This window comes from Piliocolobus tephrosceles, chromosome 6 (genome assembly GCF_002776525.5).
Source record: "Piliocolobus tephrosceles isolate RC106 chromosome 6, ASM277652v3, whole genome shotgun sequence".
Classification (NCBI taxonomy): domain Eukaryota; kingdom Metazoa; phylum Chordata; class Mammalia; order Primates; family Cercopithecidae; genus Piliocolobus; species Piliocolobus tephrosceles.
Window position 1 is genome coordinate 108,127,585 of NC_045439.1, and position 26,379 is coordinate 108,153,963.

The window sequence follows — 26,379 nt, forward strand, 5'->3', positions numbered from 1 at the left end:
TGCTGTAATCCATGAGGATCCCAAGACTCTGGAATCCTGCTAGGAATTACCTTGCCACTACTGGACATGGTTAAAGAAACTTTAGACCTGTGTAATTTACCCAAGTCAATGTTCTCAACCCTTGCTGCATTTTAGAATCACCTGAGATGTTTACAAAGGACCAACTGGACACTAGTATTTTTTCAAAAGTTCCCCCAGGAAATTCAAATTTGTAGACGCAATAGACAACCTCTGAACTAAACGTACTTAATAATCTTAATACTTATAAAAACCAACCAACTAACCAACCAACAATGACCCAACAATTTTATTTCAAATAGGAAATATCCAGGTAGCTTCAAAGCAGGAAGAAAATCCCATATGTCCCATAGACTGTAGAACATAAGTCATCAGAAACATTTCACATTTGCTTTCTGTTGTTCTGTTATCAGCACAAAGCAGTTGGGAAACCGAATGCCCTTGGGAATACTGGGCTTTTTGACAGTTTGAATGAAGGGGTATCCCTTGATATAGAGCATCCCCTGGTGCTTGTAACTCATAGGCAGTCTTTTGTCAAAAGTAACATCTATTAGAGAACTTCAAGGGGAAAAGACTGAGCCAGAGGAAATCACCTGAATGTAATGTTTGGTGCTGGCAGGAAGGAAGATCAAGACTTAGCAAGACCAGAGGTAGCTTAGGAAGGGAGGACTTCTGATAATGTTTTTCAAGCAAATGAAAGTTATGATTACATTGCTACCACTTTCCTTCATCTGTACTCAGTAAGTGTGGGAATAGACCCAGACAATGAGGGTCTTTGTATCTTAAGATTGAGGAACATTATATCTAGAGGTGTATATATTCTAGAAGCTGCCAATTCCACTTTAGCCAGCCAGGAAGACTTGACAAAGATTCTCAGTCAGCTCCTGATCTTCTGAAAGGTAGAGGAATGCATTAGATAATGTTCAACCTTCCATGTGCTCTTGGACAACTCAGCTTATCTTCCCTAAGATTTTGTTTCTTTGTCTGAAAAATGGGCAATGTGGCATTTGCCTCAGATAGTCATTATGAGGATTAAATTAGAAAATGTGTGTGAAAGTGCCTTGTGAATTGTTCAGCCCAATAAGGTAATATTGTCTTTTTGGAAACCTCCCACTCTGAAGATTCAGCTAGACCAGGATCCAGTGGCTTTCAGTTTTGGCTTCTAGGGCATGTGTAAAATAACGGACAAGCACAGTTGTTGATATAACTTGTCAAACGTCTGTTCTCAAGTGGGCAATTAGGAAAATACATTTGAGCTAAAAAGACAGAGTGATGTATTTTTCATGACTGAGGTTACAATTGTATTTTAGGTTATTATATACTAAAGACTAGGAAATTAATTGGTGTCCTCTAAAATGCAGGAGAGCAAAAGATTAATCTGATAAATGGTTTCCATTAAAAATTCCATTTGGCTTCTCAAATTCATCTTGTCTCCTGCAGTTTCTGAATGCCACAATGTCCTCCCCTTGTGCCTTCCAGCTGCATTCGCTTGCTCCCTATATCACTAGGTTTGGAGAATATGAGTTTTTATACAAATCCAGTAGCACAGTATAACTAGAAGCTTAACCCATTAGCTCCCTAATTCATGAATATGTTGACTGAAACTATGGTTTTGTCTTTCAATTTAGGGTTTGGTTGATACTCAGAATGTAATCTTTGTTGATATTGAAGAAAAGGGTTTTGGTGACAGCATTTCATACAGATAGTGCAGCTGAGACCACCCAAATGAGACTATCATCGAGATGTGAAGTTATTAGTGCTTACCTAGGAAGAATTCCCATCAACGATGAAATAAACAGGGCAGGAGAGAAGGCTGTTTCAGGGGACGGTCAGTGTTATCCTGGGGGAGGTGGGGGTGGGGGACACTGGTAGAGAAGTGGTCAGTGTTTCCAAACTTTTACTCAGATGCTTTTCCAATTAGGTGTCCCATATGGCCAGCAGACAAAACTGGGTGGATTCCACTTCAGGCTTACAAAAACACAGACACTTAGATGCCATCTTTCTGAAGAGAATCCAAACTGATTGCAAATCCAGAACTGAGTATGCCACTACATGATGACACTGAGTTCATATTTCTCTGATTTGTCCTCAGATTGTTCAGCCTTAAAGACTGAGTCAGGCTCTGGATGGTGGATTTCAATGACAAGAACATAGATGAGGCCTCCAATGACAGCACCAACCAAAGGGCCCACTACAGGAATCCACCAGAAGTTGTTTCCAGCTCTGAAATCAAACAAGAAATTAGTGATACATTTCTTGGCCTTCCTCCTGGTATTACTGTCTAGTTTTTCACTCACTTGTTAGTCTTTCTCATGCTCATGGTTCCCTCTTAACTCAGCAAGATCTAAGTATAAGGAGGGGTCACTGCAGCATGGCAACTGTCATCCTTGATTTTCCACTACACCTGATTTCAGATGATCTATTTCCTTGTCCTACTAATATTTGTGAGATATTACGTCTTACTTATTTTCCTTTTAGAAAATATAGTGCCTGAGCGAGCCCATGGTTAGGATTGAGGGTCCCTAAGAAAGTTCAGGTCAATTACTCAGGAAGTGCCTTTCCCTCATCCTGAAATAATGACGCCTGTGGATTACGAGTAGAATGTGGAGAGATTCCTGGGCATTACTCGTGTATGAGGGCAATCAAACTAATCAATCAGGAAATGTTTTTCAATTAATGAATGAATTTTTAAAAAATCTAAGGTGGACGTGTGAATTGCCTACTAAATATAATTTAAATCCATACGTATTTTTTAAGGTCATAGCTTGAAGCTACCCTTTGATAAGGTTGTCATGCCATGATGCTCTTTCTTCCAGAAATCCTCAATGTCAGTACATTACAGCAAAGCTATGGTTCTGGGGAAAAGCAGGTACCTTTGTGAGTTGTCACCATCTTCTTTGGAGAGAGAAAATTCATGTAAATAATTTCTTAGAAAGGATCAGGAAAGCAAACAAAAGTATACAGTATATTGTTTAAGGATATGTACATTTAAGATAAAAGTATTTTTAAAAAGCGGAAGAATGGCAAACACAAAAGTTCAGGATAAATGCACAGGGGGTGGAAGCCAAGAGGAGTCCCCAGAGGCATGTGAGAATTTCAGTGTTCTAGTTGGATTCTAGAAGGACCTAGAGCTGTTCTTTTCATCATTATGCTTAATAACTACACATATGTTCCATGTGGCCTTTTGTGTATCTCAAACTTTGATTAGAAAGAACGATAAAGGAAATAAGCAGGAAATAAGAACTCTGTCCTAGAATCCAGGAGACTAGGTCTAATCTCAAGATTATCTAGAAGGTCTTTGAGCAAATCAAACTCCCGTTCTCCACTGTGAGCTCCACTTCCTCCATCTGCATGGTCCTTTCCACCTGGAGCACCTAGGTTGTCTCTGAAGTCCTCCATCGCCCATGCAGGGTTGATGGAAGAGCACTGAGCCTGAGCATGGCAGCCACCAGATGTCACTCTTACAACACGGCAGTGAGGATGCTACACTGCCGCTCTCACAGTGCCCTTCCCCAGGCCCCAAATCCGGATGGATTTTTCTAGAGGAGGCATATGGAGGGTGGCTGCTTCTCCCATTTGGCTGTAAAGACTTGAAGTCTTCTTTAGAGCTCAAAACATGAAGGGAGTATAAGCTACCTGTTGGGTCCATCATTTCCTTTTGTGGCAAATCTCTTCCTGTCATTCAGCAGATGAAGTTCCAAGATATCAGCCAGGGTACATGTCCTCCTTTCACTGGCTGGACACTTTTTCTTTTATCAGACTGGACATGTTGTGTGAGGTTCACAAGTCACAAATGGAGGCGCTCAGATGTGGTTACCTGCCTAGCCTAGTCCCATATGCACACAAATAGTGATCATTTGCACACTATGATTCGGGGGATGCTAAGAACATATCTATGTTAACTGTCTAAAGGATCATCTTTAGAGATTCGTTACTTTGGGTCAACTATTTGAAAAATTTAATAATACTCCTGAGAGCTTTCCCTGATTAAGTCATTAACATCTTAATGTGAATAAGTGGAGAGAACTTTGATGGGAAACATCTTAACATTTAAAGGAAAAACCAAGAGTCGCCCAGGGTCTTTTGACTCTTGCCCTCATCAGACCCTCTGGCACCTCACTGTCCCTGCCATCATTCCACTGCTTGCCATTCAGGGGTACATGGGGTCCTGGGAACAAGGTAGCCTTGTTTTTTCTCTAAGACCTTAGGTGTGGATCCAAGCTAGGGTATCTACTGAGGGACTTCCCCTTGGATATAGAACTCTGAGGAAATGAGACACTCTAAGAACACTTTGGAAGCCTGTTGTCCCTCAAAGGTTTTGGGGAGAACTTTTTGGTTGAGGAGTACCAGCCAACCCTGCTCTTTCCTAATGAGTTTCTGCTTCCTCACTCTCTCCTTTTTCAATCAGTCCTATAGGATGATGTCAGATTAATTTTGCTAAATTGACATTCTAAACCTGCCAAACTTGTACCCCAAATACTTTGCTACTCCCTATAACCTACAGAATAGGGAGCAGAAAAAAAAAAAACCAAAATTCTCATTCCGGGAGTCCAGGTCCTCTATGATCTGACAACTGCCCTTTCCAACTTTCTTTCTGCACCCTTCCAGTTAAACTAGATCACTTGTGATTTTAACATTGTGTCTTTAAATAAGGGTTCTCTCTGCCTGAGATATCCCCTCTGTTGCCTGTTTAAACATATCCAAATACTATAAATGCTCCCACTTCCACTCCCATAACTCTTAAATTTGGAGCTGTAGACCTCTAAACTCCTGGAGTTAATTAGTCAAATATCTTTAATGGCACTTGACCACTTTAACCTTGTGTAAGAGCTTCTGCAATAACTTCTTAAATAGAGTATAAATAAAACTGTGAAGGACAGAAACTAGGTCTTATCATCTTTAGCAGAGAGCCTTGAGTAAGAGATCAAGCAGCTGTGTGAATGAATAAATGAGTGCATAGAAGGGAAAAGATACTGATGCTAGCTAAGGACATGGGACATTAGGTGATTCCAGCATTTTCCTCCACGTGGGTTCTCCTAACATATACCTAACACAGCAAAGAGACGTTGGGGAAGATCTCCATCTGTTTCGGAACAACCACGTCTCTTGAACTTTTGAATGAATCACCAAGGAGGGCTCAAAGAGGGTGGGAGAAGAGCATGATCTCCAAGACTGAGACTCTGGAAGGTGGAATTAAGGGAAACTCATGGGCTAATTCTGGGCTCTGGGAATAAGGAGATCCTTAGGATGTATGTTTCTGATGCTCCATTGGAAGGATACAAGAGATCCATCCTCGTTGGGGACATTTTCATGTTCTAGTTGTGATCATTCTAGGACAGAATTTCTCAACCACAGCCCTATTAACATTTTGGACTGAATAATTCTTTGTTGTGGGAGGTGTGCTCTGTGCATTGCAGGATGCTTAGCAGCAGTCCTGGCCTTTACCCATGAGATGCCCATAGCATCTCCTTCCCCCACCTCCAGCTGTGACAACCAAAATTGCCCAGGGGAACAGTTGCCCACCTCTGGTTGAGAACTGCTGTTCTAGGAAATTTATTGCATTGTCAATTTCTTGAGGACAGGGAATGTCAACTGAGTTGCTTTGCATCCTTCTACTCCTAGGAACTGTCAGCACATAGAAGTTATTCATTCTTTTATTCAATACCTTGTTATTGAGCCTTTCTATGAGCTACACCCTGTTCTAGGCACTGGGGATATACCAGGAGAAAGGCTGTCAAGGTACTCGTGGCACTTACACTCTAGACGCTCTGAGTGCTATCTGTGGTGGCAATCTCAATGGTACCAGTTATTTTAACTTCTTTTTCACCCTGGTGAAAGGCAGGCCAAACTCCAATGACTCTATGTCTAGGTCATCATTTGGGAACACTCATGTCCTTTGTTCTCACAGGAAACATTAAACTAGAATTTGCTCACACATGCTTTTCCTACTTTTCTCCATGGTAGAGCCCTGTTTCCTGATGAACCAAAGTGAGCTCCTTCCCTGCAGGGAGTTGCCATGGGTGGATGAGGATGTGCCTCTGTGACTGCATGCAGAGAAAGCAGGAAGGAGTGAAGGGGCAAAGTTTGTCCTAGAAGGTAGGTACCAACAGCTGGCATATTTCCTCAGCACATTCTGAAGTAGAAAGCGTGGAGTCTTGCCATTTCTGGGGCAGAGGCTCGATCTTTACGTCTGTCCTGTCAGGAAGTTCTTACTCATATCTCCAGAACCAAGTCAGCTCTCACATTTGCCATCATGTCTTTCCCAGCTTCCCTGGCAGTTACTAACTGGTCATCTGTGTTCCCGCAGCACTTTTAGGGGCTGCCAGAGCACTTATTATATTGCTCAAGGCGAGTGCTTTTGCTGATTTGAAATTTCCTTGCTTAGCACAGTGACTAAAGCATAGATAATGCCCAAGAAATATCTGTGGAATAAATACAGCATAGGTTGCGTGGTTCACGAGGAAGAGCCCCGTAGTGGCATCAGAGGATGCAAATTCTAGTCCAACTTTGTCACAAAGTGAATCTGCAGACAAGTTATACAGCTAAAATGTTCACATAAAATCATATAGCAATTGAGGGATTATTACTATGTGGGACAGGTTTATCTCTATTGAATTTACCTAGAGCCGCCTCTCTTTCTGTCTCTTTCGCGCGCGCGCATGTACACACACACACACACACACACACACACACACACACACACAATCATGCCACAAAATACCAGTGCAGTGTCCCATGCTTATGACCAGAGTGTGCAGTTAACCTTGGCGCTGTCCTCTGAACTCCCCTGTATCTCCATGCCGAAGCCCCGCCCTGCTGGTAAGGCGCAGCATAACTGTCTCCTCCCCACCACTGTTACTTACCTGAAGACTTCAAACCCCCAGCCTGCCAAGGCAGTGAAAAGTCTGGGACTCAGGTCTCTAGCTGGGTTCATGGCACAGCCACTGTTCAGTGCCAAGGAGGAAGAAATGACAGTGATCAGGAGGCCGATGACAATGGGCTCTAGGCCTCTGGGGGCTCCCAAGTTTCTGGAGTCAAAAATGGCAAAGATGATCATGAGGAGTATTGTGGTAGCCACCACCTGGAGAGGGAGAAGTTGAGCCAGGGCTTTAGCCTGCATTCTGCTCACCTGCATGCCTCAAAACCATCCTTTCTTACTATTCTACAATATTACAGTATTACTTTACTTATATTACAATATGCCTACTAATAACTGGCATGTACTGGGTGAGTAATTGTGCCAGTCTCTTCTTTCTGCAACACTGTTTCCAAGATATTGTTTCTTTCCAAACAATATCAAATGTTAGGAAAAGGATATCGTTATTTCAGGCTTTTCTAATCGAGCTAAACAAGTACTATGCTTTCAAAAGGAAATTGAGCAATAATTTAGCAATATACATTCAAAAACATAAATTTATGTATACAATTTGATGCTGCCGGATATTTGAGAATCACCCCGTGGAAATAACCTAAAATGTGGAAAAATCATTTTAAAATGTCCACGTTAGCAAAATTTATAGTACTGAAAAACTGGAAGCTTTTACTCTTTTTTTAGTCTACTATATAGCCATTAAAAACTATAAACATAAAAGCTATGTAGTAATATTTAAAAATGCTTATGACTTTAAGTGAAAAAAAATTTGTATGTGCTTTGTGTTTTCCACAGCTGTCCCTCAGTATCTGTGAGGGATTGCTTCCAGGATTTCCTGCAAATACCAAAAATCCATGGGTGTTCAAGCCTCCAGTATAAAATTGTGTATTATTTGTATATAATCCATGCTCATCCTGCTGTATATTTTAAATCATCTCTAGATTATTATAATACCTAATATAATGTAAATATGGTATTGTTTAGGGAATAATGACAAGAAAAAAGTCTGTACATGTCCAATACAAATGCAATTTAAAAAATATTTGTGATCCATGGTTGGTTGAATCCATGGATGCAGAATACACAGATATGTAGGGTTGACTCTACTTAAAAACACACATAAAAGAAAACTTTTAAGACAATAAACAAAAATGATAATAGGTATTCTGAATTGGCCAATTATAGCTGGTTTCTATGTTATTTATTTCCCAAACTACTGTTTAACAGTTAAGTGATAGCCATTATTTATTGAACATTTATTATATGCCAGGTACTTTATATGCTTTATCTCATTAAAACTTCATAGTAGGGGCCGGGTATGGTGGCTCACACCTGTAATCCCAGCATTTTGGGAGGCCGAGGCAGGTGGATCACGAGGTCAAGAGATCGAGACTATCCTGGCTAACATGGTGAAACCCCGTCTCTACTAAAAATACAAAAAATTAGCCAGGCGTGGTGACGGGCGCCTGTAGTCCCAGCTACTGGGGAGGCTGAGGCAGGAGAATGGCGTGAACCTGGGAGGCAGAGCTTGTAGTGAGCCGAGATCGCGCCACTGCACTCCAGCCTGGGCAACAGAGCGAGATTCCATCTCAAATAAATAAACAAAATAAAATAAAATAAAATAAAATAAAAACTTCAGAGTAATGCTGTGAGGTAAATCCTGTTATTATTCTCAGTTTATAGATAGGAAAACTTCAGTAGAACAAGGTTAAGACACTTGTCCAATGTCAGACTTGTAAGAGGAAGAATCGGGATGGGAACCAGGCAACTGATTTTAAAGTTTAAGTTCATTATCATTTCATCTGCTTTCCAAAATAATAATGTTAAAATAATTTTTAATATTAAAAGACACAGGTTCCCCCAAGAGCACTCTTCTGTGGAAAGCCTTCTCCAACTCTCTCTTGCAGAGTAAAACCTCCCGCCTCTGGGCTTCCATGACATTCTGACTTTACTTCTATCACTATCCTTGTCACTCTGCAAAAGAATATCTGTTTACTTGTTAGATTGAGCCTCAAGCTCTGAACTCATTGAAGAAGGAAGAGCATAGAGCTGTACGTGGCTAAGTAGGTGCCCAGTAAATAGTTATTGGGTGAATAAGTGATTGATTATTAACAAAACCAAGGAATATGTTTGGACAATATTTAGAGCTAAGCAATTTAGTAATCTTGAGATAAGGTGACCCCAAAATATGGTCATGATGACCAAGAACTCTGTTGGGTGTTGACTGACTGATAACTGGTAATTTTTGGAACTCTCTCCAAAGCCTAAGGAATTCAGAGAGCCTACAGAGTTTGCTGATGGTTACAGCATCAGGGTTTTCTAATATTTGCTTTTTCTACTTGACTATGTACACAATAATGGACTTAGAAATCACAGACCTTAGAGAAATTGCAAACTCACTCTGAGACAAGGACACAATGAAGAAAGCTCAGGATATAGTATGCAGGTCAGCATTGATCAAGATACAGCTTTGGGAGACTGAGGCAGGCAGATTATGAGGTCAGGAGTTCGAGACCAGTCTGGCCAACATGGTGAAACCCTGTCTCTACTGAAAATACAAAAATTAGCCAAGAGTGGTGGCTCACGCTGGTAATCCCAGCTACTTAGAAGGCCGAGGCAGGAGAATTGCTTGAACCTGGGAGGCAGGGGTTGCAGTGAGCTGAGATCATGCCATTGCACTCCAGCCTGGGGCAACAGGCTCAGTCTCAAAAAAAAAAAAAAAAAACTTAGAGAAAAACACCAAAATAACCAAAATTGTCGTAGCTCTTCTATGCTCTCTGCTTCAAATTTCTATTATAATATGGCCCCTATACTCCAGTTTCTTATCTAATTATGTATTTTTTCTTTTATTTTCTTCTTTTTTTTTTGCCCAGGCTGAAGTGTAGGGTGCGATCATAGCTCACTGCCGCCTCCAGCTCCTGGGTGCAAGCTATCCCCCAACCTCAGCCTCCCAAGTAGCTGGGACTACAGGTAAGCACCACCACACCTGGCTAATTTTTGTATTGTTGGTAGAGACAGGGTTTTGCCATGTTGCCCAGGCTGGTAGTGAACTCCTGGGCTCAAGTGACTTGTTCACCTTGGCCTCCCAAAATGCAGGGATTAAGATGTGAACCACCATGCCCAGCCCTATCTAATTATATCTTATTTTGCATTGTTTCCTTGTTCAATGCTCTTCAACTAGATTCTAAATTTTTGGGGCAGATACTGTTTATAATGCATTTTTCTCATATTTTTCTTTTTATCCTCATAAGTAACTTCATGAAGGCTCATGTTACCCCCATTTTACAAGTGAAAAACTTGTGACCCAAAAAGTTCAGTACTTTTCTGAAACCATGCAGGAAGCTGGAGGCAGAACAGCTATTTTAATTCAAGCATTCAGACTCTGCATCTTGGATCTTTACAACTCACATTTGCTTGTCAGTCTTTCATGCTCCAGACACAGGGTCAAGCACATGGTGAGTTTTTAATAAACGCTTGTTGCCTGTTTGATTTATTGATGAAAGTGGAAAGTAAAAAAGCTAAGGACATGAGGGCATAGTTTTTCATCCATACATTGAATGGAGATGGGCAGAGCTGATGAACTGGAACATCCATTTTATACACATGCCCATTCTGATCTGCTCCACTGTATAAACCTGATCATAGAAGCAGAACTTGGAGATACTGAAAAACATAGCCTTCCTTCCACTGCACTGACCAAGATGACTAGCAGCCTTCTTGGGACACCATAAGGGAAGAAGAGTCTTTTGAGTTGAAAATGTTAGTCCTGCCACAAGCTGACCAAATAGGTGTGCTATTGGTTACACCACAGTATGCTTGGGTGCCAGAAGCTTGTTTAAATGTCAATAAGGCAGAGATACTTCTAGCCACCTTGACAGTTTAAATAAATAAACCTATGTACATGGTGAGACGGAGAGGACTGATGATACCCTAGGCTCAGCTACCACCCTTCACAGTCCCTTTGATTTGAAATAGAACTGTCTTCTCTTGTGGCCTCCACACTTAGACCACATGTTAAAAGAGACAACAGTGAAGTGAACTCCATTCGTGTCTACAGGGGTTGAAACGTTTAGTCATTCATTCTTTTCTGGATCTCAACTAATGGGAACAAGTGTATGTATTAAAGAGGAAGGAGAAAACTTTTCTGGTGGTATCAGCTTCCTGCAAAGGTAAAACGATTATCAAGAAAGCTTGAGTTATGCCCAGCAACCTTTGCCGTTGGAAATACAATCTCTCCTTTCTGATTGGTCTCTAATTCTCCAATGCATTTCCCTTATAAGAGCATATCTTTTCACCAAAGTTAAGTCTTTGTTGAATTTACACTTACTTGATCTGCAAATGCATTCGCCAGAGATAGATACGGAGCTGGGTATGTTGCAAAAATGTGTGCTGTTGCATTTTCTCCCACGATCAGCAGTTTTCCACCAGCAAAGGACATAAGTCCATCTACGAAAGACAAAACTCCAGCACATTAGTGTTCTCTGGGAAGAGGTGAAGGAGGCCTATGCCAAGCCTTCTGCTAAACAACCAGTCACTCAGGTTGAGCTTGGCATAGGCATGTCATTTGTCTCTCTCTACTTCTGAGGAATGATAGTTTTAGGAATGCCCATGTGAATCCCAGGATGGAGGGTGAAAGGAAGAAGGCCCTTGGCCTCTCTGAATGGCCCACTCCAAACTTGGACAAATTCTTCTTCAATAGGGTCCTGGGAGTGAATTCTCTTTTGTGGTAATTCTTGGATTTTTCAAGGTCAACTGAAAGCCAAAGCGGGGCTTGGTCTCGCTCTAGGAAGAATTTGTACTTCCCAGAGGGCTCTCAGTAACCCCTAATACCACTCCAGAATTTAAGGGTGTTGCAGTATACTGAAGACACCCTTAGAGCTAGGGGTATGGCAGCCACTGCCACAGCCAGCACTGACCCCAGGCCATTCTTGCCATAGCAGTGGGCTCTGAATTTCCTGTGTGGCCTTGAATTCCCTTTTAGCCCTTTTAGACTCTAATTCTCAGAGAGACACTCTATGGGGAAAAGTCCCTTTCCATAACCTATTTCTCTTTTTCTTTCTTTTTTTTTTTCTTTTTTCTTTTTTTTTGGAGACAGGGTTTCTCTCTGCTGCCCAGGCTGGAGTACAGTGGCGTGATCCTGGCTCACTGCAGCCTTGATCTGGGCTCAAGCAACCTTCTCACCTCAGCCTCCTGAGTACCTGGGACTACAGATGTGAGTTACCACACCTGGCTTATTTTTAATTTTTTTTTTTTTGAAGAGACAAGCTATCCCTATGTTGCCCAGGCTGGTCTTGAACTCCTGGGCTCAAACGATCCTCCCGCTTCTGCTTCCCAAAGTTTTGGGATTACAGGCGTGAGCCACCACACACCTAGTCCTCCATGACTTCCTAAGGCCTTCAGTTTGGGAGTCATAACGTATTAAGTCTCACCTTGGGTTAGAAGGAAGGAGCTGCTTTAACAGTTGATTTCATGGAAACACCAAGGTGTTTTAGTTTGAAAGGCCTCGAGAGTCATGTAATTCAATTTTCTCATTTTCCAGAGGAGGAAACTGAGGCTAGTCAGATCAGATGACTTATTTAAGTCGCACAGGTATTTACTGAACAGCTAGAACTAAAGTCTGGTCTTCTATCACCAGTACTGTGTTTTTCCCAAGGACTGTTGCAGAGTGGAAGCCCTGGCTGTTTGATAGAAGGACAATGAGGCTCCCACCCAGCCCACATCTCTGCTGTGTCTCTTCCTTCAAAGATATCATCCCAGAGTCCTTCTCTCAATACTTACTGGTCACACCTTTGCCACCAGAAAACACCTCCTTTCCCAGCCAAATCAGAGACAGCAGTGGGGAAGCCACTGGCCTATTGTTTGTTGTATGGATGTTCATGTTGTAGTTCTGGCTTGGCACAAAGATAGGCTTTCTTTAAGTTCTGCTTCCCATTTAAGATATGACCATTTTCATCAACAGGATTCTTGAATTTGCTGGAATGATAATTTGGCCTCATTTTCTCAAATTTAGAACTTCCTGTCACTTGTAGAACGCTTCCTGTCCTTGCTTTTTCTCACCTGTGCCTACCAAGTAATTCTGACTTTCAAATTATGCCCAGCTCTTCCTAATCTTAAGACTCAGGGACTTTACTCACCATAGTAAATGCCAAAGAGGGTTGCGGCCCCCGCAAAGGCTCCCAAGAACTGGGCTCCCACATAAAATGGCAATTTGAACCATTTCATCCGTCCAAAGAGACACATTGCAAAAGACACAGCTGGATTGATGTGGCCACCTGCAAAGAAGGGAAGATTGGAGAAGTGAGAAGGCAGGTCAAGATGAAGAATATACAGAAAACCATCTAGAGCTCTCAGGTGGAATTCAGTCTTCTAGGTAGAGAACTACTGCCTGTGACGAGAAACAGGGGTGTGTATGCACATGAAACAGAGAGAGTGTGTGTATCTGAGCAGGGAGAGAGGGAGGACTGATCATTTTCTTTTCTTTTCTTTTTTTTTTTTTTTGAGACGGAGTCTCGCTCTGTCGCCCTGGAGTGAAGTGGCCAGATCTCAGCTCACTGCAAGTTCCGTCTCCCGGGTTTATGCCATTCTCCTGCCTCAGCCTCCCGAGTAGCTGGGACTACAGGCGCCCGCCACCTCGCCCGGCTAGTTTTTTGTATTTTTTTTAGTAGAGACAGGTTTCACCGTGTTAGCCAGGATGGTCTCGATCTCCTGACCTCATGATCCACCCCTCTCGGCCTCCCAAAGTGCTGGGATTACAGGCTTGAGCCACCACGCCTGGCCAGGACTGATCATTTTCATGGCATCCTTGGATAACTGTTTAGAATGTTTATCTTGATGAAAGGAGAGTCAGGTATAAAAAGAAACTTGATGTGCTCAAGTGGCTCTTTATTAATAGGGTTGTATCCCTCTGTCTATAAAGCAATCACCCCAAACAGATTGATTTAGCTATTAACTTCAATATCTTTCAAAAGTCAATATGCTTATCCAATATATGTATAGGATTTAAATCTATATCTAGCAATTTCTCAGGCCATGACCAGAGGACATAAAAACAAGCTCAAAAGAGACGTATCTTTAAGGGAAAATGACCGTGGGTTGCTGAGGGTGGGGGCATAGTTAATTTTGAGGTGGTCACAGAGTTTGAGTGGCTAGTTCTCAGTTCCTCTGCATAAACAATGCATTTCTGTCATACACAGAAATGTAGCAACCCTTTCCTGAGCCCAACCCAGGCTCCAGCTAGAGAAATCAGCTTCCTTGACTTGCATCCAGCCATAAAATCAAATGGAGAGTTTGCTCTGTGGTTGGTCTCTAACATCTCCCGCTGGCTTTGCTAGTAACAACAAGAGCAGCATTTATCAAATACTTGCCAGACACTATTGTAGGGGTAGTAGGTGCATTTGATCCCCTTAAGAACCCAATGAGATGGGTACTACTCCAGTTAACAGATGAGAAAACTGAGGCATGGACGGAAAGTAAGTTTCTTAAGGCTACATGATCAGTAAGTGGAAGAACCAGGATTCAAATTCAGGTTTATCTGAATTCTAGAGGCTACATTTTCTGCTATACCACTTCCAGACCATCGTCACTGTGTTTATAAAGGCTTCTCTGCTTTCTTGGGCAGAAAAATAAATAAAGAATTTTTTTAAATTGTCTGAGCCTATAGGCTCACTTCCTAGTGAAAACAGATGTTCATTTGAGGAAGACAGATGACATTTTGTGTGGAGGGGGAATCAGAGACACCACATTGAGATGTGGACTTTCAGGCTGTGGACTTAGTTGTAAACAAAGGAGAGACGATGGTGGTGACGATGATGATGCTGATCCTACACAGAACCAAAAGGTGCACTTGTTTCTAGTAGCCTCTACCACTCCCTGTGGAGAAAGCTATGCTTTTTCCAAGTCTACAGGACAAAGTGGATTTGCAGTGGGTAGGGGGATTCTGGCTACTGGCTAAGCCACAAGGGTCCTTTCCTCACCTGCCCCTGCCACTCAGTGGCTACTGTGAGTGAGAAAATGCCAGTGTATTGAAGCACAGATGATTTCCTAAAGCATTATAAACACTTCAACTGTTGGGTTTTCTTTTTCAGTGCAGGAGAGCCACAATTCTGGAGACTAGCAGTACGCCTTACCAGGGAAGGCTAGAAACAGGGGTTAGGAGGGAGTAGGGGGCACACAGGGCAGTGGGAAGTTCCTCTTCTCCCAGAAGCTTGCTGCAGAGTAGCTACCTCCAGCTGCCTGGAGGTAACCATTGTGAAAGGAAAAGGGGCGGGGGGCCAGGCGCAGTGGCTCATGCCTGTAATGCCAGCACTTTGGGAGGCCGAAGTGGTTGTATCACGAGGTCAGGAGTTTGAGACTAGCCTGCCCAACATGGTGAAACCCCGTCTCTACTAAAAATAGAAAAAAATTAGCTGGGCGTGGTGGCAGGCGCCTGTATTCCCAGCTACTCGGGAGGCTGAGATGGGAGAATTGCTTGAACCCAGAAGGTGAAGGCTGCAGTGAGCCAAGATGGTGCCACTGCACTCCAGCCTGGGCAACAAGAGCGAAACTCCGTCTCAAAAAAAAAAAAAAAAAAAAAAAATTAGCTGGGCATGGTGGCTCGCACCTGTAATCCCAGCTACTCGGGAGACTGAGGCAGGAGAATTGCTTGAATCCAGGAGACGGAAGTTGCAGTGAGCAGAGATTGTGCCACTGCACTCCAACCTGGGTGACAAAAAAAAAAAGAACAAGGGGGCTGTAAGGGATCACCTCCAATCCAACTCCCTTCAGTTTCATCTACCAGTGGGAGATCTCTTTGTTTAACAATTTCCTCTTCCGAAATAAAATTTCCCATAAGTAGGTTTCTGTTTGTTAGCTCCTTCTAAGCATCTTAAGGCTGGAACTATTATTTACCTTGGACCTCACATGATGCAAGGCATTTAGTAGGTGCTCAATATAAAAGCTGAAGAAATAGGCTGGGCGTGGTGGCTCAAGCTTGTAATGTCAGCACTTTGGGAGGCCAAGGTGAGTGGATCACGAGGTCAAGAAATCAAGATCATCCTGGCCAACATGGTGAAACCTTGTCTCTACTAAAAATACAAAAATTAGCTGGGCGTGGTGGCACACACCTGTAGTCCCAGCTACTTGGGAGGCTGAGGCAGGAGAATCGCTTGAACCTGGGAGGCAGAGGTTGCAATGCTCCGAGATTGTGCCACTGATCTCCAGCCTGGCGACAGAGTGAGACTCCACAAAGAAAAAAAAAAAGGTTGAAGAAATAATCAGAGGCCTTATTTAGATAGCTCAGACTACAGAGATCTACAGAGGAAAAAAAAGTTGCTTGGGGATCAGAAAGGGTATGTCTGGAAGGGTACTTTGCAAAGCAATGAGGAAAAGGGCTGGAAAGGAGGCAGAAAGGTTCAGAAAGAGAGGTGGACAAGTGGCACCCTGATGCCTCTGGTTAGAGGCCAAGTGGCTGCTAGAAATTTCTCCCTGTAGAGATGAGTGGTCACCCTGAGTTATCACAAGGACAAGGCAGAGCAGTGTATTGGAAAGAACATGAGAACTAGAGTCAGTGCACTCAAGTCTTGGCTTTGCCAAGCTTGCTGGGACAATCAGATTATTCACATAAAGGGCCCATGGGCACAGCTGGAGCCCACAGGGCACAAGATGAAAGTCTTAGGTGAGCAGAGGGAACCCCTTCAATGTTCTATTCTATGCATATCCTTTCCTTCTCCCCACCCATACACAATCCTGTGATCAAGATAACCCTATATTTTATTTGTTGTGAAAACAAGGCTATTTGCTTTTTCAATAAGTTTATTTTAGTCATAAAATGCTACATCAAGAGCAATTACCATTAGCCTAAATGCTTTGTGCAGGATGCTACATAATTAGGGTATTATGACCGCTGATTGACTGGATTTGACTGGAACATTCCCAGGGGAGCAGGATGCTGTAACTTCTTTACAATAAGGTGATGTTTTATATTTAAAAGACAAATATCTGATGACCTCACTAGTTGGTGACCACAAAATGGGATCCCATTTATATTTATGCCCAGTATAAATTGGTTACTTTTGGAATTTTCAAGCAGATCTTACAAACCAGTATGTGCCCACAAACCAGTATGTTAGCTGCAGCCACAATGAGAAAGTCACCTCACACACACAGTCCTCTCCTATTCCTGCACCTGCTGAAGCTGATACTGATCCTGTTGTCCACACAGATGTCATGATGGGCCAGTGTGTTGTGCTGCATGTTCCCAAAAAGTTCCCAAAGCCACCAGTTCTCAAGGAGCCTGAACTTTGCTAGATTCCAGAGATAGAATGGTAAGGACTGCCTTTCCAAGCCAATGTTACCATTTTCCAGCCAGTCTCAGACACAACTCTATTTGTATTTTAGGGTGTCATAGTTGCTCATAAACATTTTGGTCAGGTCCTGGCTCTCAGCCAGAAGCACAGCTCCTACTGAAAGAAGTCCCATCAGTTTTGGCCCTTACTCTTCTAACTCTAGGGACTCAACCCCAGTTTAGGGGCCACAGAAGACTTCACACCATTTCTTCACTCCTTCTTCCTGCTGGTTCTTTCCCTTTTTCCCTCCTACAGTGACTGCAGAAATCCCCAGGTATATCAATGGACACAAACAGATATGGATTGCAGTGGTGAAGGGTGTTAACAACAGTGGTAGGGTCTGGGGCCAACTAATTCTAAGTATCTACTTGATGTTCAGTTACACAGGCAAAATACTCCAAAACCATGTCTCTACCTAAAAAACGGCTGAAAATATGGCTACATCTACATTACCTGGTGAACGCAGTGGGAGCTTATAGGGGAAGCAGTTAAGCCTTGGCATATTTAGGGCAGTCCCCTGGTTTTTCTTGTGCCCTTCTTGGAGTTTGCCTTGAGGTAAGCAGTACAGTGCTGGGATCACAGCAAAAGCTGGACAAGAGTTTGAATGAAGACACTGTGCATGCTAACAAATCACGTATACAGGAATCTGGGAGGTCAAGGCTGCAGTGAGCTGTGATCCCACCACCACAGTTCAGTCTGGGCAACAGAGTGGGACTCTGTCATAACCTGGACCGCCTTTGGATCTGAGTCTGGCTGGGATATGGAAAGGGTGCTAGCCTGTCAATGGCCATTCCAGGTGCACAGCCCAAGGAGCTCCCAGGGAGTCTAAGCAATTGTTCTTCAGTGCTACAAAGGCAGTGTTTGCTACCAGGCCAGCCAGCTTAACTGCAGGATCCTCTGCCCAACTAACCTGCTTGTAATGCCCTTCTCATAATAGAGCGTTGGAAATGCTGTGTAAGAATGGGGATGTGTTGGCTGGGTGTGGTGGCTCATCCCTGTAATCCTAGCACTTTGGGAGGCTGAGGCAAGTGGATCACTTGAGTCCAGGAGTTCAAGACCAGCCTGGGCAACATGGCAAGACACTGTCTCTACAAAAAAATACAAACATTAGCTGGGTATGGTGGCTCATGCCTGTAGTCCTAGCTACTCGGAAGACTGAGGTGGCCGAAGGTAGAATTGCTTGAGCCTGGGAGGTCAAGGCTGCAGTGAGCTGTGATCCCACCACCACACTCCAGCCTGGGCAACAGAGTGAGACTCTGTCTTAAAAAACAAAAAACAGGCAGGGTGCAGTGGCTTACACTTGTAATCCCAGCACTCTGGGAGGCTGAGGCAAGTGGATCACCTGAGGTCAGGAGTTCGAGACCAGTATGGCCAACATGGTGAAACCCTGTCTCTACTAAAAATACAAAATAATTAGCCAGGTGTGGTGGTATATGCCTGTAATCCCAGCTACTCGGGAGGCTAAGGCAGGAGAATCGCTTGAATCCGGGAGGCGTAGGTTGCAGTGAACCAAGATTGAGCCATTGTGTTCCAGTCTGAGGGAAAAAAGCGAGACTCCTTCTAAAACAAAACAAAACAAAAAACAAACAAACAAACAAACAAAAAATGAGGATGTGCGCTTCACTGTCATGCAGATCATGTGAACCTCGGCCAAATCTTGGCCTTGCCTCTTTACCAGCTACAGGGCTTCCAGTTATTTACTGACTCCCTCTCAATAGGGATCTCTTTGTAGAATGGAGACAGTAATACCCACCTCAGAGTGCTGTTGTAAAGGAGAGGGAGATAAAGGCAGTCTGGGATTTAGCACAGTGCTCAGCATACATGGTTTCTCAGTACCCTTTCTTCTCTTATCACCAAGTCTTGACTCAATGCTCTTAGGATCCACACCAGGCTGCTGAAAGATTCTGAGTGTTTTTGGTAACCAGATCATTTCCACAGTCACTTCCTAAGTCCCTAGACTGCATTAAATTATCATCATTTCATTTTGTTTCTGAGAACCATGTGAATGGCTTCTAATCAGTTTACTCCTCAGGGCAGGATTAGACTAAGACCTTGTAGATCAGATCTACATGTCCATGAAAGCACCATCCATTTTGCAAGAGACCCAGACTCTTCCTGTTTGCTATGGATAAAGGTCCAGGACTTGCCTCTGTTGGAGTGACCTTCACTGAGCTATTCACAGGGTATCTGGGAGTTGGATTCCAAATGTGGGCTAGAGCAAGTAAAAAATCCCATTGACTGGTGGAGAATAAGATGTAGCAGCCAGACTTAGGAATGAATCCTTTATGAGCTCTAACCCCCATTTCTGTCTCTTGTTAAATGTTGCCTTTGCATAAGTTACCATTGGTTGGTGATTTTAATTTTATCTATAAAAATTTAATTTTATCTATAAAAATAGGATCCAATACACACTTTTGCAGGATTTTTAAGATATAAATAAATGTTGGTATGTGTAGCACTCAGCACTGTGCTGCCACATTGGAGTGGTTGAATTAATAGCAGCATTCATTATGTCTACTGCTTACCAGAGACACCGCCAGTTACATAAATGGCCATTGCAACTGCCATTGAAAATCCAACATTGATAGTGATGATCCCTCCAAAACTTCCTCGACTGAGAATAGCCTGGGCAACAGACCCGCATCCAAGGACCTGGAACGAGAGGGAAACTCAACAAGTAAGTGAGGACGGCTAGTGTCAGAAGTAACGGAAACTCGCAGTAGCAAGTATTTTTAAAACAAACTCGTGCATTGGGTTGCCTTGGGTTTTATACAAATCAAATTATAATGATTCAGCTATACGCAGAGCAAAATGGTGAACCCAAGGCTGCATTTGGCTTATAGATAGATGAGTTTTGCTGTGCCTGCACAATGCTCAGATTTTGCCTACATTTATAAATCAGGAAATTTCACACAGTGATCTAGTTATCTGATTTTCTTTAAAATTAAATTTTTTATTTTGAGACAATTATAGACCCACATGCGTTGTAAGAAATAATGCAGAAAAGTCCCATGTACCTGTTACCCGCTGGTTCCTTTTAATCAACCAGAAGATCTGGTTATTCACAGGGAAATAATCGAGCACAGTAGCAGCTAGGGGATGCCTTTAAACAAAGCTTATGCCTTCCCAACTGGCTCATTTCACTGCCCTTCACTCATTTAGGTCACCTTCCTGGCCTCTGTAGGTATTTGAGTTTGACAGTCCTGTTCTTGTAGCTCCCAGTATAAAAGCAGGACCAGGCACACAAACCACCATACACATATCCAATAAAGGGGAAAGGCCATTTGTACTATGTATTAGAAAAAATGTCTGATATGCAAGAAAACAAAGGAAAATCTTAGGGGGATAGATTTGGCAATCAGGACCCCCTTATTCTCATGTAATTTCTCCCTGATGGGGCTATAGTTTCCTAGGGAGCACAGGCTGCCAAACTCACTGCTTCTTATATTCCCTATCGCACCAAGCCCAGTGCTGTGTTGACAGTAAGCATTCTGCAAACAGTTGCATAGTGAAGTGTGATAGTGAGTCTTCCACAGTCTTGAGCCGGTAGAGGATATTTTGGAGAATGAAATCCATATTCAGAAAGGTTTGCAATAAATATATGATGGTACATCCAGTCAGTAGACTGCTAGTCTACTGAAAAAAAATATAAGTAAAAGAAAATAGAATAAAGGAGATTCGTGTGTACCAAGTGGAAAGATCCCCAAGGTATATTATTAAAATTTTAAAAAGATACAGAGCAGTGCTAAAACATGCTGCCAATTGTATTAAATACATTACATGCATTTATTTTTATATACATGATCTCTCTCCATGAATACATAAGCAGCAGAAATGGGGTTAGACCCGAAAGGGTTGTGGGGAGCACATGACTGGGACAGAGGTTGGAAGAGAACTTTTCGTTGTATATCCTCTCTTTTTTTAAACCCATGTGTTTTCTACTTTTTTGTTTTAAATGGGCCCCACATATTCATTGAACAATCAGTTAAAACCATTTAATCACAGTCCATTAAAGAAATACTTGGCAAAGGACGGTTCTTGGGAAAGACAGAACAGTTGCATACAATTTTGGTAGGAAAATGAGACAGCAAATGACCACCAGCTTTCACTGTGCTGTGGTTTAAAAAGCGAGTGTGGTCCCGGAGGCATAAGTGTAGGAATTATTAGATGATTAGATGGAATCCAGTTGGGATTTTATAACTAAAGATGAGCAATTAACTTGAGGGACATACTATTTAGGGGCAGGAAAATAGAGCATATGAGGAAATATTTCAGAAACAAACATATTTTAGGAAAAAGAGATTAACAATGTGAAGGTTTTTTATCAGGAAGATAATAACCTACTATTGTGTCTTTTCATAAAGGGTTGAAAATGGAAGAGTCTAAAACTAAAATATGAAAGCTTGCACAAAGACAATTTTTTTATTGTGATGAATTAATTCTAAATAGCTCCCTCAGGAGCTATTTAGAGGAGTATAAGTTACAAACAAGAGATATTTAATACATATAGAATGATTTCTCTGACAGTGGAGAAATTACGTAGATGATGCTTTCATGTCCCTTCCAGTCCGCAATTCTAAGATACATCCACTTGTCTTAGCAAGCAGAGAAAAGATGGAGAGCTTTGCAGCCTACACTGAATGTTAAATACAGTTACAGCAAGAACATGTCCCCTTTCTCTTTTCAAAAAAAAAAAAAAAAAAAAATCCCCTGGGTCCATTTTGTAGCATAACAATTTCACCTAGACTTGACATTACTTTTTCCTAGAATCCTTACCTATTATAATAACTGCCGGAATTAAAACTACATTGGTGTCTTTCTTTCATTTTAATTTAAATCCAATTAAATGCTCTGGGCACAACTTCCAGGCGGACTGACATTTTTGTAGTATCTCCTAAAATGAGGAATAAAACAATACTGACAGCTGAGATGACTTGATTTAGACAGCCGGGGCTAAGAAGAGACACAAAAGAGAGAGGCCAGTCCTGAGCTATGATTGCTTTCTAAATAAGCGTCTCCCCTCTTTTATGATCCTGATGTACATGCACTTGTGCGAGTCTAGAGGGGACATAAAAGCTTTAAATGGTTCAAGTGGGCCCGTGGAGGCTTCTGCCTTGTCAAATTTCACTATGATTAATCCTCTCCTCTTCCACTCTAGATGCTGAAATGGCTTTTCTTAGGAGGATAATCAATGCTGTGTGCTGCAGGAAACAGGAGGAGAGAGGAGCAATGTGGGGACTTCAGTTACCCTCATCAGAAACGCCGCTCAGAGGATTGGAGCCCAGATTTCCAGCACTGCATCTTAATTTAGAAATGTATTTGCTGTAGCCCGAAAAGCAACAAGGAAGCCAGGTAACTGCCTCCTGGTTTCTTCCTTTGCCTGCCTCCTCTTGCCTATATTCGTAGCACCAGGACAGCAGATCATGGACATTCTAATGTATCATGAGCTGCTTGCTGGAGATCTGGTCACCCACTCTGATTCTCTATGTGTTCAGTGTAATTTTTTCCTCCGAAAATGAGACAACTGTTTTTTATGGTATTGACAATAAAAGTTCCATCCTGATTCCCTGCTCTCACCTTCAAGAACTGCCATTCCTTTCCCTTCTTAGACTCAAAAAGAGCACATTATCATATCCACTCTGCTTGATTTTCCTGGTCTCCCCATCTAGAAAGCATTTCTTTTTTTTTTTTTTTTTAATTTTTGTGCCGGAGTCTCTCTCTGTTGCCCAGGCTGGAGTGCAGTGACACGATCTCGGCTCACTGCAAGCTCTGCCTCCCGGGTTCATGCCGTTCTCCTGCCTCAGTCTTCTGAGTAGCTGGGACTACAGGCGCCCGCCACCATGCCTGGATAATTTTTTGTATTTTTAGTAGAGACAGGGTTTCACTGTGTTAGCCAGGATGGTCTCGATCTCCTGACTTCGTGATCCACTCGCCTCGGCCTCCCAAAGTGCTGGTATTACAGGTGTGAGCCACCACGCCAGGCCTAGAGAGCATTTTTAGGTCCATCGCCCATTCAGATTTTTCTGAACAATCCTAGTGTCTCTCCTCTGAAGTTCAATTGTACTGTTTATACTCTACAGTAAGTACTTAGTTACCTTCCAAGTGCCTAATCTTGATTTCCTTATCTAGAAAACAGTCTCTTGGGTTCCTTTCCATGTTAACATTGTGGATATTCTAATGCATCATGGTCTGTAATATGACAGTCTCTTTGATTTCATTCTGGCCTCTTGGGTGGTTTGCTTCCTGAGTCCACCACCCACTCCTCCTCGGCAGGCCTACAGACCCTTAAGATTTCTTCTACCTTCTTGACAGGACCTAGCACTTGCTCAATCTAGCTGCCTCTTCAAGAAGAATTAGAAAAGTCACAAAACTATAGAGGAGATGGAGGGCATGACAAATGCATGGACACAGTGAAGATCTAGTGTTCAATGAGTCCTTCACTGTGTCTTCAAAGTTCCTCATTAATCTTTCATTCATGTTCTCTCGATAGCTTCACCAAGCCTTCTCTTCTCTCATCAGCACATCCCACCCAACTGCCTTTCTGCATGTAACACCACCTTCTAGTTGACTCAGCACCTATTAATGGATGTGAAGACCAATGGTAACTCAGAATACCACACAAATTTTGTATTTCAGTTATCCAGCACTGAAGAATTCACCATCCCCAAACTTAGTGGCTTAAAATGATAACATTTATTTTGCTTATGAATCTGCAATTTGGGAGGGGTTTGGCAGGGCATCTCATCCCTGCTCTACTTGGTATCAAATGAAGTGGCTCAAAAATTGAAACATTGGAATTATTTGAAAGCTTGCATGTTCATGCATCTCGAGGTTGATGTTGACTGTCCACTGATACCTCAGCTGGGGCTTACAAATGGTTTCTCCGTGGGGCCTGGCTTCTTTACAATATGGTGATTGAGTTCCAAGACTGAGCATCATATAGCTTCCAGAGACTGTGCTCTTAAATCCTGTACCATGCCATCTCTCAGTTATGCCATTTTGCTGGTTCTGAACTCAATAGCACACAGAAGGCATGTGATACAGGTACTATCCCTAAAACATCCTAAATCGGTGTTCACCTAACCCATACTGGATCACCTTTAGGGATAGGGCGCTCATTACCACATTAGGCAGCTTGTTCTGTATACTTTTTATTGTTCCTGTGGTTGGAGCATCCTTCCTTACACGAAGTTGGACGCTTCCTTCCTGTAACTTCTGTCCATTAGCCCCCGGCATACTGTTGAGACCAATGAGAATAAGCTTTTCACATACCAGGCATTGCGATAAGTGGAGGGGCATAATGCCCTCCCTGGGTTTTCTCTTTGTTTGGATACTTGTCCCTTCATCTTTGATCTCTGCATCTCCTTGGACTCCCAGTGAGTCTCACCTGGGTAAGCTCTATGTTGTCAGTGTCCCTCTTAAAACACAGAGCCCAGAAATGGACACAGTCCTCCCATATTTGTATATCACATTATGACATGGTAATTAACCTTCTGACTCATGGCTTCTATTGCCATCTGGTGCAACTCTTAGCCATGGAATGTTACTTAACTGTTTACATATTTATGCCTGATTTTCTCAATTGTATAAGAAGATTTTCAAGATAATATGCTGAACTCTTTTTGTCTCTGTAACAGCTTCTAGTATATTGGGTGTTTTTGAGTAACAGATCCTGGACATTATTTCCAGGGATGACACTTGTTGGCAATGTAAATGAACATGTTATTTCTCATTCTCAGCTTGCTCATATATTAAAGGGGAATAATGATATGTGCCAGGTTTGAATCATATGGATTTTTGATAAAGCATCAAATGAGATAACAAGAATAAAGGCAATATTTAAACAACAATGGGCAACAATAAGGGTAGGATATTATTGTTTTTAGTATAAACTCAAAAATTCCGGTTTAGGGTGAATAGGTTAAGAAAATAGACCCATGAACTTAACTGCTAACTCACTGCCTGGCAATAAAAACAGGCGAGAAAAGACATCTATAACAGAATACATCTAGTTGAAATATTTGCTGTTTCATTCCTAGTCATGGGATTTAATTTTGGTGAGAGAGGGAAAGCAGGAAGCCGATAAGATCTTCAAGGTGTTTTGACTATTTGTGATTACTCTCCAAAGATCGGCCATTTCATAATTGGCAGGATTTTAGTGCTTTCTGTAGGAAAGCAATGCTAGAAAATAGAAAGATAAATGCTTTTTTTTTTTTTACTATCAGGTTCCATACATGGAAGAGGAAAAGACTTCCATTGGAAAAGGAAGAAAGACACTTGAAAGGCAGAATTCCTACAAAACATTGATTGGTGGGAATTCCTCCAGTCATTCCCAATTACCCAGAGCAAAAATTCTGGGATTATTAATACCTGTTATTCCTTCCCCTTCTCTCCCTTGGCCACCCATAGTCCGTCATTCCCATATCTGGTCATCTGCAGCCTCCAATCAGTGTCCCCACCTCTGATCTCTCCCCATCCAGAGACCATTCCAGATGAAGCACCACACACCACCTCCCCACTGCTCAGGAAATGTCAGCCCAGAGTCCTCAGGCTGGTACTCAGGGCTCTCCATTGCCTTACCTCATGATTCCCAGCCACCTTCCTTTCCAGTATTCTTTAGCACAGATCTGCATCAGCCAGGCTGACATCCTAGTCACTTGGAGCCCTTTGAGCTAATGACACTTGTTTTCATCTCTGCATATCTGCTATGCTGTGCCTTTCGGAAGAAACACCCTTTCCTTGCACCTTCTCCAACTAAACCCAATCTGTTCTTAATGATGAGCTGAAATCTTGCCTTCCCGATAGGACTTTGTCTGACAACAGAAGCCCTCATTGACTTCCTGTGCCTACTCTACCACGTCTGCACTTTGCCATTTTATTATATACCTGCCACCTTGTCTTGTGGCACCAATCCCCCCAAAACTATAATGTGCACCAGGGAAGTACATTTGTTTTTCAGGTTAATTGGAGAAAAAGCATACAAATTTATTTAACATGTATACATGGGAAGAACTACAGAGTGATTACCCTAATTCTTTATATTCCATGCTTAAATAATAATATTTGATGAAAGATATTAAAATATCTAAACTTAAGCAAGGGCAAAAAAAATATTTCCCTGCTTTCAAGGAAAAGCAGGAAAAGATAAAATGTTTAGTTTGGCCTATC

The 26,379-nt window shown here is 42.3% G+C and overlaps 1 protein-coding gene across 2 annotated transcripts in view; it reads right to left on the minus strand.

Moving 5' to 3' along the window:
- Positions 1 to 289: 289 nt before the first annotated feature.
- AQP9 (aquaporin 9) overlaps positions 290 to 26,379 on the minus strand; it is a 48,376-nt gene continuing 22,286 nt past the window's right edge. The window contains exons 2-6 of one of the 2 annotated variants that reach the window (XM_023228627.1): positions 19,737 to 19,863; positions 13,024 to 13,161; positions 11,217 to 11,335; positions 6,882 to 7,099; positions 290 to 2,241 (exon numbers count right to left, since the gene is read on the minus strand). In XM_023228627.1, coding sequence (XP_023084395.1) covers positions 2,067 to 2,241; positions 6,882 to 7,099; positions 11,217 to 11,335; positions 13,024 to 13,161; positions 19,737 to 19,863 — 777 coding nt within the window. In that variant the 3' untranslated portion in view covers positions 290 to 2,066. The remainder of the gene's footprint in view (positions 2,242 to 6,881; positions 7,100 to 11,216; positions 11,336 to 13,023; positions 13,162 to 19,736; positions 19,864 to 26,379) is intronic. The other variant, XM_023228628.1, reaches the window with a different exon arrangement.